The sequence below is a fragment of the Phoenix dactylifera genome, unplaced genomic scaffold (genome assembly GCF_009389715.1).
Source record: "Phoenix dactylifera cultivar Barhee BC4 unplaced genomic scaffold, palm_55x_up_171113_PBpolish2nd_filt_p 000254F, whole genome shotgun sequence".
Classification (NCBI taxonomy): Eukaryota; Viridiplantae; Streptophyta; class Magnoliopsida; order Arecales; family Arecaceae; genus Phoenix; species Phoenix dactylifera.
The window spans coordinates 648,092-661,152 of NW_024067747.1; the positions used below are offsets into that span (position 1 = coordinate 648,092).

At 40.5% G+C, this 13,061-nt stretch overlaps 2 protein-coding genes across 2 annotated transcripts; both read left to right on the plus strand.

Annotated features, from left to right (window-relative positions):
* The first annotated feature begins 375 nt into the window (after positions 1 to 375).
* LOC103701149 (mechanosensitive ion channel protein 6) lies at positions 376 to 7,445 on the plus strand. Its single transcript, XM_008783122.3, has 5 exons — positions 376 to 3,358; positions 5,282 to 5,405; positions 5,530 to 5,823; positions 5,911 to 6,113; positions 7,019 to 7,445. The coding sequence occupies exons 1-5, from the start codon at positions 1,644 to 1,646 to the stop codon at positions 7,302 to 7,304; spliced, it is 2,622 nt and encodes an 873-aa protein (XP_008781344.1). The 5' UTR covers positions 376 to 1,643; the 3' UTR covers positions 7,305 to 7,445.
* Positions 7,446 to 8,098: 653 nt separating this feature from the next.
* On the plus strand, positions 8,099 to 10,223 carry LOC103701061 (glutathione S-transferase F11). The gene is given in 3 exon segments (XM_017841334.3): positions 8,099 to 8,408; positions 8,508 to 8,556; positions 9,540 to 10,223. Coding segments are annotated over 3 exon segments (669 nt in total). The 5' UTR covers positions 8,099 to 8,258; the 3' UTR covers positions 10,010 to 10,223.
* Positions 10,224 to 13,061: the final 2,838 nt, after the last annotated feature.

Below are 13,061 nucleotides of genomic sequence, written 5' to 3' on the forward strand. Positions count from 1 at the left end.
TGGAGACCAACATGATTTCAAAAACATTGTTTCTGATTGCTGTGATGCGTCCTGAGTTTTGATACTATATAATTTCATGGCAGCTGCATCCGCTTTAGGCCGAAAACGGAACAAATATGGATTGGATATCAGTAATATACTAATATCTGTATCCACATCCGTTATATACGTGACAAATATAAATATAAATATGAATATTAATCACATGTAATATTTTATATTGATAGCATTTTTAAAGGCATACAGAGAGATATATAAGATTCTGAAAGTATGGAAATAAATATAAATAGAAAATGTTTAAACTTTATAATTATAGAATTAAAAATATCAATAGAATGCATTAAGATAATTATATATTATTGTGATCATTTATTTTTTTAAAAAGTTGTATAAAATTAAATAAGATCATAAACAAAACTGGATACTCAAATAAGAATTGATGATTATTACACCAGTTTTTAGATATTCGGATGGATGGATCTACTTTCATCCCTAAGTGTATTTTTTTTAATAACTTGGGATGTTCTTATCATGCAAAGTTTGCCCGGTCTGATTTTTTTAATTTGAAACAATTGTACATAATTTGCGGTAATCTTGGAGCTGATATAGGTAATGTGCCTATCAACTATTGGGTTCAAAATTTGAAAAAAATGTTACATAGAAATTATGTTTAGACATGGCCTTTTGGATTTGTTATTCATGAAGTTAAACTTAGGTGTGCTGCATTGCTGAAATTAACGGACGCCTAGAAGTTTTTTTTTTTCAATATTTTCTTCAGATTTTCAACAATGGCGTTGACCGTTCGGAATATTCCTCTCATCGCCTCTCGCGTTGTCCACTGGGGACATTCCTCTTATCGCCCCTTGCATTGCTTTCGGTAGTCCATGGTTTCTGACGAGCTGCGCAATTAGCAATCGTAGATCCTCCCACCAATCTTAGTCCATTAATTAGACCTCTCAAGATTCGCAACTTCATGTACCAAAAAAAGAAAGGATTCGCAACTTCCGTAATTAAACCCAAATATTGAGGTTACTTTACAAAACCACTTCCCTAACCGCATTCTCCAAAAGACCCTGGAGCAGATCAGCTATGCAATTCCAAACAGCATTTCCCCCACCACCCATGTAATGCTGACACGTACCCTCCTTTTAATCTTTCCCCATCCCCCTTCCCCCTTTCCTCCCGCCTCCACCTCTCTCTCCGATGGCAGCCCAACTCCCCGACAGCACGCGTGTCCACCCATGTAATGCTGACACGTGCCCTCCTTTAATCTTTCCCTCCTCTCCTTCGCCCTTCCCTCCCGCCTCCACCTCTCTCTCCAATGGCAGCCCAACTCCCCGGACAGCACGCGTGTCCACCCATGTCATGCTGACACGTACCCTCCTTCAAATCTTTCCCTCCGCTCCTCCGCTCCTTCGCCCTTCCCTCCCGCCTCCACCTCTCTCTCCAATGGCAGACCGACTCCCCGGACAGCACGCGTACCAAATAAAGAACCTTGCTACCCATAAAAACAGAAAGAAATCTTCATCAAACGTATAAGGAAAGAAGAGAAAAATCGCCAATTTAATCCTTAAAAAGAAACAGAAAGTCCTACTTGTAATCTTTTCTCCTCCCCTACTCCAATCAAATGGTGGAGAAGCGGCATGAGATCCTCCCCCATGGACGCCCACGCCTCCCTCCCCCACTCCGGCCACGACGAGACGCCCATCCTTTTGAACGGCGCTGCCGCCGGCTGCCGCCCGGACATCATCGTCAAGATCGACGGCGACGCCGGCAACCATCCCGTCTCCTTCTCCTCCTCCACCACCACCATCACAACCATTACCAACAACAACAATAGTAGCAGCAAGGTTTGGAGGGAAGCAAGCTACGATTTTTGGGAGGATGGAGTCCTCGGAACGATTGGTGGAAGCCGTTCGGAGTTCAGCTTTGGAAGCCAGAACCAGGACCAGGAGAGCCATGGAGTGGAGATCAGCGATGATCCACCGTCGACGCTTCTTCCCGGTGGGAAAAGATCGAATCTTGACGCTGGTTTCGGCGCGAACGGGCCGAGGGGGCCACCCTTTTCAAACCTGGACTCTGCTTCCAGAGAGCTCCGCCTCTCGGTCGACGATCCCTCCCCCACCTCCGATGACGGCGACCGGGACGGTGGCGCGGAGGTCATCCGGTGCACGTCGAATGCCTCCTTCCGGCGGCGGAGCTCGACCCTTCTCCGGGCCAAGACTCGGTCGCGGCTGCTGGACCCCGCGCCTCCTCCTCCTCCGCCGGCGGACGACGGCGAGAAGCGCGATCGGTCTCCGAATCCGTCGGAGCAGCTCCGTTCTGGGCTCCTCGGCCGGCCGGCCGACGACGATGACGAGGACCCCTTCTTCGACGAGGACACCCCCGCCGAAGAGAACTTCAAGCGCGGCCGATTCCAGCGGCGCACCATCCTCGAGTGGGCGAGCCTTGTTCTCATCCTCGCCGCCCTCGCCTGCAGCCTCTCCGTCGCCGCCTTCCGGCGGAAGGCCTTCTGGGGCCTCCGCCTCTGGAAGTGGGAGCTCCTCGCCCTCGTCCTCGTCTCCGGCCGCCTCGTCTCCGGTTGGGCCATCCGCGTCGCTGTCTTCTTCCTCGAACGCAGCTTCCTCCTCCGCAAGCGCGTCCTCTACTTCGTCTACGGCGTTCGGAAGGCCGTCCAGAACTGCATCTGGCTCGGCCTCGTCCTCCTCGCCTGGAGCCTGCTCTTCGACAACAAGGTCGAACGCGAAACCAAGAGCCCAGCTCTCACCATTGTCTCCGAAATCCTGCTCTGTTTCTTAGTAGCAACGCTTATGTGGCTCGCAAAAACCGTTCTTGTGAAAGCTCTGGCTTCCTCCTTCCATGTGAGCACCTACTTTGAACGCATCCAGGAGAACCTCTTCAACCAGTATGTGATCCAGACCCTCTCTGGTCCTCCCCAGATTGAAATCCAGCACGCCAGGGAGGAGGAGGAGGACTGCTTCTTCACGGAGGTGGAGAAGCTCCAGAGTGCAGGGGCTGCTGTGCCTACCGAGCTCAGATCAGCTACAATGCGGAGCAAGAGCTTGCAGATTGGGAAGAATGTGGGATATTCGAAGACGACCTCGAAGAAGGAGGCTACCGGCCAGAAGAATGAGGGGATCACGATTGACCACCTCCACAAGCTGAACCAGAAGAATGTGTCAGCTTGGAACATGAAGAGGCTGATGAAGATGGTCATGTATGGGAGGTTGATGTTGCTCGACGAGCAGATGCCAAATGCTGGTGCAGAGGATGAGTCAACGACAGAGATACAGAGCGAATTCGAGGCCAAGGCTGCTGCCAAGAAGATCTTCAGCAATGTGGCCAAGCCTGGTGCTCAGTAAGTCTTGCTTTCCTTTTAATTTTGCCGCCATTATCCCTAAATTCAGCTTGTTAACAATGAGATTCTACTTCTTCTTACATGGGAAATGTGGCAACAAAGTGGCCAAAACATATTAAATGAGTCAGACTTCTGCATAAGAAGGGAAATAGAGGTATATATGTGCTAGTGTGGAGACATTGATATATCCTACCACACTATCTTTGACACTGTTACTTGAACTCAATGCCAAGACTACACCAAGGGGTACGGCGGAAGCTGCATATTCAGCAAAAAGTCGAGGTTAGGTTCAGGGAAGGGGTTGCATCTTTCGCGCGAAAGAAGGATTCACCCTTCTTTGCACGAATCAACCGTTGGATCGCATAATGCTTGCTTCAAGATCTGAGCAGATGGATGAATGGAATTTCAGTGCTTCGAGAGTTGTGCATAGCGAGATCCAATAGTCAATGTCACAAAAGAAGATTAATTATTCTTTTGCATGAAAGATACAACCTGAACCCTCAGGTTCATAATGTTATTGCTAAAATATGAAGAGTCAAATTATTAAGCCATTTCTAAGTGAATTAAACCTGTGAAGTGTCTAAGAAACTTGTAACAATGAAAACAAAACAGATCCTGAAGTAGATCTTATGACCTAGAGTGAGGATAGAACACCAAAGGTGATCCATGGAAGAAGAGAGACTGAATGCTTAAATTAGTCATGTATTAAATGCTACTGGGCCAAAAAATGGAATTTTATGTGCTTATACATAAGTATACAGATAGACCATGCTTTAAACATGTATGGGTGAAGTGCCTATTATAGGATGTTTTACTCTCTCTATGGTGCCATCTAATTTAAATAGGGAGAAAAATCCATATTATACATGCTTGTTCTAACTTTTGTCGACAAAACTTAATAAAATGTCACTTGGTATGTACTCAAACTTGAATGTCCTTTATAAGATATAACATCCTGGTGAAAAATTGATAGCCTTTTCATTAGTATGTAAGTACAATCAAGTTGTTTATATGACATTTTGCAGTATTAGAACTTGATAGCTCCTCAGATACCTGTAATTGGTGGATTTGTTGATGGTCATATGCTTGGTGATCTCAAGAGGAGCTATGATTTTATGTAAGACCATATTTATTATGTTAATTTTTGACTTCCATGTAAACTTTTATGTGGATAACTTTATGATTCTTGCTAGTTTTGTGGAATAACTTGTCAAAATTGACAAATACATATTCTTCTCAAGAAAATGACAAAATCCATATGGCTGATAGATAATGGTATCAACAGTTCATAATTGGTACATGAGACATCAAAGCCATCAGGGAAGGGAAACTGTGGTTATTGGATAATGCACAAGGCACCTAAGATTTCTGGCACCATACTGAAAAATACAGAGAAGCAAACCAAGATAAGTTTACTCTCAGAAGATATTTTTGATCTGGATGCAAATAAAACTGCTTTGAGAAGCCTAGACTTTGATTGTTTGGGTACTGAAATTTTCTTTGCTGTGCTATTCCTATTAAGCTAGAATATCTCTAAATTTGGCTGTGGATATATAACAATGTAGTAAAAATTAGCAGGAAAGATATGTTGCATCCCCCTTTCTCCAGCAAAATTGTTCTACCATTTGATTTCTAATAATCATTATCGGGGCTCAAAATCTAATGACTTGATGTTTGTTATTAGAATAGCAATTCAATGTTATTCGAGTTAGTATCAATTTATATTTTATTCATATGCAATTCATGATCCAGCACTTGCTTTCTTTGTTTGTGTTCTTCTCATTGCATTCTGTAATACTTGTAAACTTTTGCTTAGCTAGTATTGAAACTTTAGAGCTAATCTACAAGGTACATCTACTACATAGATATATGACCTATACATTTCTATAGTCATGAGTTATAAATTTTTACGAATGTTTTAAGGTACATCTACTTGGTAGATCTGATGCGTTTCATGAAGATAGATGAAGCTCTGAAAACTATGAACCTGATTGAAAGTGATCAAGTAAGCAACAGAGTCAGTAAGAAGTCTCTCAAGAATTGGGTGGTAAGGAATCTTGTTTTCTTGTATTTCTTATACTCTGACCACAAGATATTATGCTATTGGTATAAATAAATGACAAATTAGTATTAAAATGTAAAAAGTTCTTTATGGTTGGTTTCTATTGCAGATTCATGCTTTCAGAGAACGTAGAGCTCTATCTTTCACATTAAATGATACCAAAACAGCGGTGAACAAGCTCCACCTAATGGCAAACATAGTAGTAGTTGTTATTGTGGGCTGTATATGGCTTCTCATTCTAGGCTTTGCGCCAACCCAGTTTTTTGTTTTCATTAGCTCTCAGCTGCTTCTGGTAACTTTTGTTTTTGGAAACACATTGAAGACAGTCTTTGAAGCCATTATTTTCTTATTCGTGACTCACCCTTTTGATGTTGGCGATCGCTGTGAAGTGGAAGGACTACAGGTAAAGAATTATAACCTGACATGTTACTGGTGTTTTCTTCTGTCTTGAGTTTTGCAAGTCATCAAGAGTTGCGACAATGTTTTTCAGATGGTTGTTGAAGAGATGAATATCTTGACAACAGTTTTTCTAAGGTATGATAACCAGAAGATTATATATCCGAACAGTGTGCTTGCTACCGTACCTATTGGAAACATCTATAGAAGTCCAGATATGGGAGATTCAATTGATTTCTGCATTCATGTTGCAACTCCAGTGGAAAAGCTTGCTGTCATGAAAGAAAGAATAAAGGAGTAAGTATGATAAAAACTTCTTCATCTAAAGATTTGTCCAAAAGTTAAGACCTACTAGCATGATAAAAACTTCTTCATCTAAAGTTCTGTCCAAATGGTAAGATCTACTTGTCGCTTTAATCTGCAACATAAAACAAAGGGAATTTGTAGAGTATGTGATTGCAAAATCATGAGGCTGAAAATAAGATCCATTTATGCTCTATGCTAGAAATAGAAGTATTACCCACCCAATATCTGCCAACGACGAGCTATTCCAGAAGAGACTATATTTTTCTAAAAATCTAAGATCACCTTTAGGTTCCTACATTGATAGGTAACTCTAATGGTTTTAACCAAGTCATTTCCTCGTCCATTGAAACATCCAGTATACTTTTTTCTTTTTCAGAATTAAATTTTATTTAATCTTAAACTTGCTATTTATTGCATTTTATTGATTAACATCCAGTTTTTGCTTTTTAGGTTGTTTCAGAGCTTCTGCCTGTTTATTCCTTGACTCTTCAGAAGAATGCAGTTATAAATTATGCTAGCTCAGTCACTAGCATATACTGTCACCATATGAATCTTGTAGATTTCGGGCACTGATTATATTTTGTCCCTTTTTCTTGATGGAAAAATGAAGGTTATGATTTGTCCCCTGGTGCTCACACGTTTGAGGCCACTAATTATGCACCCACCTCTTTAGCAGGAAACATACTGTCTTTCTATGAGAAAATAAACCCCTACAAAGCATATATGAATTTGAGTACTTTCGTTCTCTACTTTGCATTGCCTAGTCAGTCTCCAAGCATTTGGTATTCCCTGCTTTGCTCGGACCACATCCGCATACCTTGAATAGTTTCCTGTTGCCATGATCTATCATACTTGCTTGTGTAATTTGAATTCTCTCTCTGCTGTAACTATTTCAGGTTTATTGAGAGAAAGAAGGACCATTGGCATCCTAATCCTACAGTCATGCTCAGAGATATAGACGACATGAACAGGTTGAAGGTATCAATCTGGTTGCAGCACAGAATGAATTATCAACAAATGGGAGAGAGATGGAAGAGGAGAGAGCTCGTGGTCCAGGAGATGATTAGACTATTAAGGGAACTTGACATTGAGTACCGGATGTTGCCACTTGATGTTAATGTCCGTCGCATGCCTAATGCATCCTCGATGCAGTTACCATCTACTTGGACAACATGCAGCTAATTGGATAAACTCAGTTCTCAGTTCAAGGTATGGTGTGATTGATGATAAATTAGGCTGAGCTTATATGAACATATACCATGAGGGAGCTTTTGGTTGCTTTCATGGTGGAAATTTTGTCCATTCCAATCTTTCCATTTTGTAGTTATGTGTTTCTTTTGCATGTACATGGTGCAAATTTCTTGATCTTAGGGCCACCTTGTTAATGAGAGCCACTGAAATGTACATCCATGCTGAGCCTGCTCTTCTCATTGAAATGGTGGTTGCTATTTCTCCACTGGAGATTGAGATCCTCCTCAAAAACTCACTCTCACTTATGAAACTGAAGTTTGAACTGAACTCCGAAAGATGATCAATATAATGGAGTTCAGACACTGCATGCATCAGAATGTTCCTCGTATTGTCGCCAACCTGTACAGGCCAAAGAAATCTAGAAAGCTATTAACTTTATATTGATTTTTCATACATTATACGTATCAATCTAGAAGAGTACAATCTATGAACTGGAAAACTTACCCAACGGGTCTGCAAATACTTTGCATGAATACAACCCGATCCGGTTAGCAAATGGTTGGAGATCCGGATTTAAAGTCATCGACCCAAAAAGAAAACCAGATCTAATCAAGGTCATGTTTGCCTCCTTTGGCCTAATTGATCGATACTAATCTGAATTAAACAATCTCCAGCAACTACTAGTTGGATGAAATCATGTCAACTTGTCATCGTTTTAAGCCACTCTAACATGGTGTCAGGGAGTTATAAACCAGCGGTCCAAGAGCCGGACACCTTCCCGAACGTCCAACCATCCATCTTGTACCCACTCAAGATAAGAGACGTGCTTCCTACTGCTTCCTTCCTTCCGGGTTGGTCAAAGAACAAACACTAGCTTCTGGTTTGAGAATTTTTTTCTACTGTTCTTCCTTAAACTCGCTGTAGAGTGAAGGGAGACAGAGAGAGATGGGGAGTGTGAAGGTGTACGGCCCTCCAATGTCGACGGCGGTGTCGAGAGTTCTGGCCTGCCTGCTGGAAAAGGAAGTGGAGTTCCAGCTCCTCCCCATTAACTTGTCCAAAGGCCAGCACAAATCCCCCGACTTCCTCAAACTCCAGGTCTCTCGCTCTCTCTTCACACGCCTACGCTTTCTTCCTCTCTTGTTAGCAATTAACACCTAATTTATTTATCTCCTCCTCTCTCTCTTTCTCCAACAGCCCTTTGGCTAAGTCCCCGCCTTACAGGATGATTCCACCACTCTCTTCGGTCCGTACCCCGATCTCCCTCTCATGATAACACTACGTTCTTCTCGGGAATTTTGTAGAAAATCTCCACTTAATTGGCAAGTTTTTAATTTTTCTTGAGAACATGATCCCTTTTATTTTTGCTAGATCATCATTTTGGTCAAAAAAAAAAAAAAAAAAAACATTATCCCTGTGCCTCGGTCCTCATCAGTCAATGTGTGTGCATTGGTCAAGACAAATGTCTTTATCTGGCTGTTGCAAAATAATGAACCGATAAAACGGGCTATTTTTGCAGGATGTTCAATAAATATAGGCCATATTTATAAGTATGAAAAATCAAATGATCTCCTTCTATAATTTTTCTCGAGAAACTCAACACAATGAGCACTCTAACTGCTGTTATATTTTGAAGACCAGATATGCTATTTATATATGCAAATTCAGATAATAGCTGTTATTTTGCACTATCCATTTAATGAAAGACAGAACTGTTAGTTAACATCTCCATTGTTCATTAAAATAAATTCTATATTTTAAGTATAAAATACATCATTTTCCTCAAAAAAATATAAAATACATTATTATCTCACAATGTTTTATTTGGCAAACAGTAATGTGCATGAAGGATAGCGTTCGTTATTTTTCCACTGTTATTAATTTTTGCCATCGTGGCCAGCAACAGCCACTATAGCAGTTGACACTTTACATCTAAATAAACTCACTGCCGAGTTAAAAGAACAGATAATAATTGCTAATAATTTGTAATAAAAAAGAAATGCTGATATGCATGTCTACGGTGAGGCTAACTCAGCTGCGGACTGGGTGGTCATATATGTGGCCAACCACTCTGGAGATACTATTTGGGTTGGGGAGAGGAAGCTATTTAGTGCTTGCCGAGATATACTACATTTTGGTTTTCTTAGATGTATCCATATTAGATTTATATAAATCATTCGTTTTTTTATTTTGGGAGGAGGATGTTTTAGTTGATGGCATACTCTGCAGAGTCAAGGGCCATCTGCCGTTATATCTGTGACAAGTTCCCGGCCCAAGGCAACAAGTCCTTGATGGGAAGTGGGCCAAGTGGCCTAGTGGGGCGGGCCTTGGTGGACCAGTGGGTAGAGGCAGAAGCCCAGAACTTCAATCCCCCCAGCTCTGCACTGGTCTTCCAGCTGGTCTTCGCCCCAAGCATGAAGCTGAAGGCAGACCCCGCGGCCATCAGGGAGAGCGAGGCAAAGCTCAAGAAGGTGCTCGACGTCTACGAGCGCCGGCTCGGAGAATGCCGGTTCCTGGCCGGGAATGAATTCTCCCTGGCTGATCTTTCTCACCTCCCCAATGCCCACTACCTGGTGACTGCCGCTGATAGAGCCCACCTCTTGACTTCCCGGAAGAATGTGGGTAGGTGGTGGGAGGAGATTTCAGCCAGGCCTTCTTGGAAGAAAGTCGTCGAGATGCGAAAAGCTCCACTGGCTTGAGTGCTTCTTCTTCTAGTATTTTATCTCAAGTTTGTGTTTGTTGTTGAGGTGAATAATGAACTTGTCCTCTGTTGCTCTTGCTGACCATTGAGTTGGATTTGGATTTGTTTTGAGTTCAGAGCTTTATTCGGGTGTTTGAGAATCCTAAGGTTGAAGTTTTCAAGAGCTGCTTCCTCGGTTACACTTGATGTTTATGGTTTCTGGCTTTCTGCTCTTTTTTTGATCATCAAGCATGGAGAATGATTGCGAGGTTAATGAATGCGAAGAGGCTTTGTATTACTATGCCGCTTCAGTAAATCCACCAAGGGCTATAGTTATAGGGCTCGTTTGGTTCGCGGGAAGTATTTTCCCTCCTAGGAATATGATTCCTGGGAATGAGATTCCTAGGAAGAGGATACCTAGGAAAGTACTTTTGACATGTTTGGTTAACCATGGGAAAGTGACTAATTTCCAAAGTGCTTATGTTTGGTTGACCATCCACTTTCCTAGGAAAGTTATGTATAATTCCTATTATGCCCTTAATAAAAATTAGGTCTTTAATGCCTCTTTAATGCTTCTTTAATGCTGAAGGGTCTTTTTGGGAAAAAATAAAAAAGGAGTGATTCCCACCTCATGGGAAAGTAACTTTCCCATGTTTCTCATGGGAAAGACTTTCCCATGAAATGTGGGAATCATATTCCCATGGGAATACAACTTTCCCATCTCTCTCCTTTGAAAACTCCAACCAAACAAGAGGCATTTCATTACTTTCCCGTTGACCACACTTTCCCCCCTCGTTTTCCTGCGAACCAAACGAGCCCATAGTGATTGTCCTATTCAAGTAATCATTTCCGAACACCTCATATCGTTTCCGAAGCATATAATAATTCGATTATCTATCGACGGTTTCTTGCCTGATGTCATAGGTTTCAAAGAAACAAATGCGTTTTTTTTTTATTGGCCCACAAATTAACCTGGATAGATTGATGAGCTAGATTCAACTAATCCATATAATGTATATAGATTGGACTGAGTTTAATTGCATCAATTAGAAAAACAAATAGGAATTATGGAATTATATGCATTTATTTTATCTCTTCATCCAGCTTATCTACTAATTCGAAATTGAATTTGACCTCTTTCCATATTTTCCAAGCGGTAGTTAGTTAAGGACTTTATTATAATTTCATTTTCTTTATGAACAAGATCATGTCCCTCATTTTGAATTTGTATACATGCTTCTAAACCTACCTGATTAGCTATATGCATTTCCCCCAACCAAGGTTCACTTTTGCCGGTCCAGCTTTATGTTACTTTGTTGCTTCTGAAGGGCTAACTTGAACTTTTCATAGATGTTTCTAATATTATGTGAAATTACAATGAGATCTCCAATTATCCAATAGAAATAATTTATCATTGGCTGAAAAAGTCTGCATTCATCCAGGATTTGCTGGAAGATGCACAAACTAGCAATAGTTCACAAATTGTATCATAACAACAAATATTTTTTTTTGATTAGCCTTTTGCCGATTAGACCAATAACTTTATATTATAAGTCGGTAATTGAAATAAAGAAACTGGAAGCTTCAAGTATGGCCGTCCAACCAACTAAAATTTGTGTTTTAGCATGCATAGGACATCTTAATTAGAAGAAAAAAAGGGATTGATTTAATAAACTGAGTTGGGATGAGTTGACAAATGAGTTAAAAATATATATTTTTTCTCTCTCTCTCTCTCTCTCTCTCTCTCTGTTTTTGTTCTCCCTCTTCAGGGAGATGTACCGTGCAAGACTCAAATTGGAACCTCTTTTGAGGAAAGAATTCTGACTGCTGGAGTGTCAACTTGTTCATATAATTTTAGGAAACACGTAACACACTGCGTTATCCATAATTTTTTTCTTTATTAGCGTGATTATGTGTCAACCTATATTATTATTTTTTATTAGTACGATCTTGTTAGAATAATTTTAGGGATCATATAACAATCTGTATCAGTCTATATTATTTTCTTTATATGAAGTCTGTATACGAGTATATATAACTTACTGAATGGGATGGATCAGAGAAATAAAATCACTTTTCTGTCTTTTTTTTCTTGTTTTTCTTTCTTATGCAAATCTTTTAATATCCCCCGCCCTCCCCATTCATCCATCTGATTCAATACTTGAGCGGGCAAGGTATTGCCTAATCATTAACTTACATACTTTGGGTGCAAACAGCAACATCCAGAGTTAGCGAGACAAGGCTCATCAGTTCCGTTATGTCTTTCTTTCTCTTCCTGCATGAACTCACACGCATAACTTCCTTTATTTTGTTGGTCCCACGTAGCGACCTTCCATAATTAGCAGTGGACAGAGTCTTTCTTTCGTTATTTGTTTGTAGTCGTGGATGCACTAAGCCCCTAATCATGGATGCCCCATTGCGGTACGAAGAAGTTACGCCTTGTTGAAGACTAAAGCACTGAAGGTTCTCTGTGCCAGACTTGCATGCAGGTTTTTCTTTTCAACAGCATTTCTCGTCACGAAAACGATTTATCAATGAGTTGCGCATAGAGGCTGCTGAAGAAGTTGCCAAGGCAAACAAAACTACGAACACTTCAGGCTTGTTTGGTTCGCAAAAAAAAAAAGAGGAAAAGTATGGTCAATAAAAAAGTAATAAGATACCTCTTGTTTAATTAAAGTTTTCAAAAAAGAGAGATGGAAAAATTGTATTTTCATTGAAATATGATTCTCACATTTTATGGAAAAATTTTCTCTATGAAAAACATTAAAAAATTATTTTTATATGAATCGAAAATTATTCTATTTTTATTTTTTTCCAAAAAAACCCTTCAGCATTAAAGAGGTATTAAAGATCTAATTTTTATTAAGGGTATAATAAGAATTACACATAACTTTTCTAAAAAAGTGGATGATTAACCAAACATAAGTACTCTGAAAATCTGTCACTTTTACATGGTCAACCAAACATGCCAAAAATACTATTTTAGACATTCTTTTTCTAAAAAATTTATTAGAAATCATATTGGTAAAAGAAAAAATAATTCTCGGCCCTACGGTTTTCCTTGGATGGAT

Excerpts from the sequence above, each read along its gene's own strand:
- LOC103701149 (XM_008783122.3), top strand. The coding sequence starts at position 1,644 with ATGAGATCCTCCCCCATGGACGCCCACGCCTCCCTCCCCCACTCCGGC. Across the intron at positions 5,406-5,529 it reads AGTCTCTCAAGAATTGGGTG|ATTCATGCTTTCAGAGAACG; the intron begins GTAAGGAATCTT and ends TTTCTATTGCAG. Across the intron at positions 5,824-5,910 it reads GTGAAGTGGAAGGACTACAG|ATGGTTGTTGAAGAGATGAA; the intron begins GTAAAGAATTAT and ends AATGTTTTTCAG.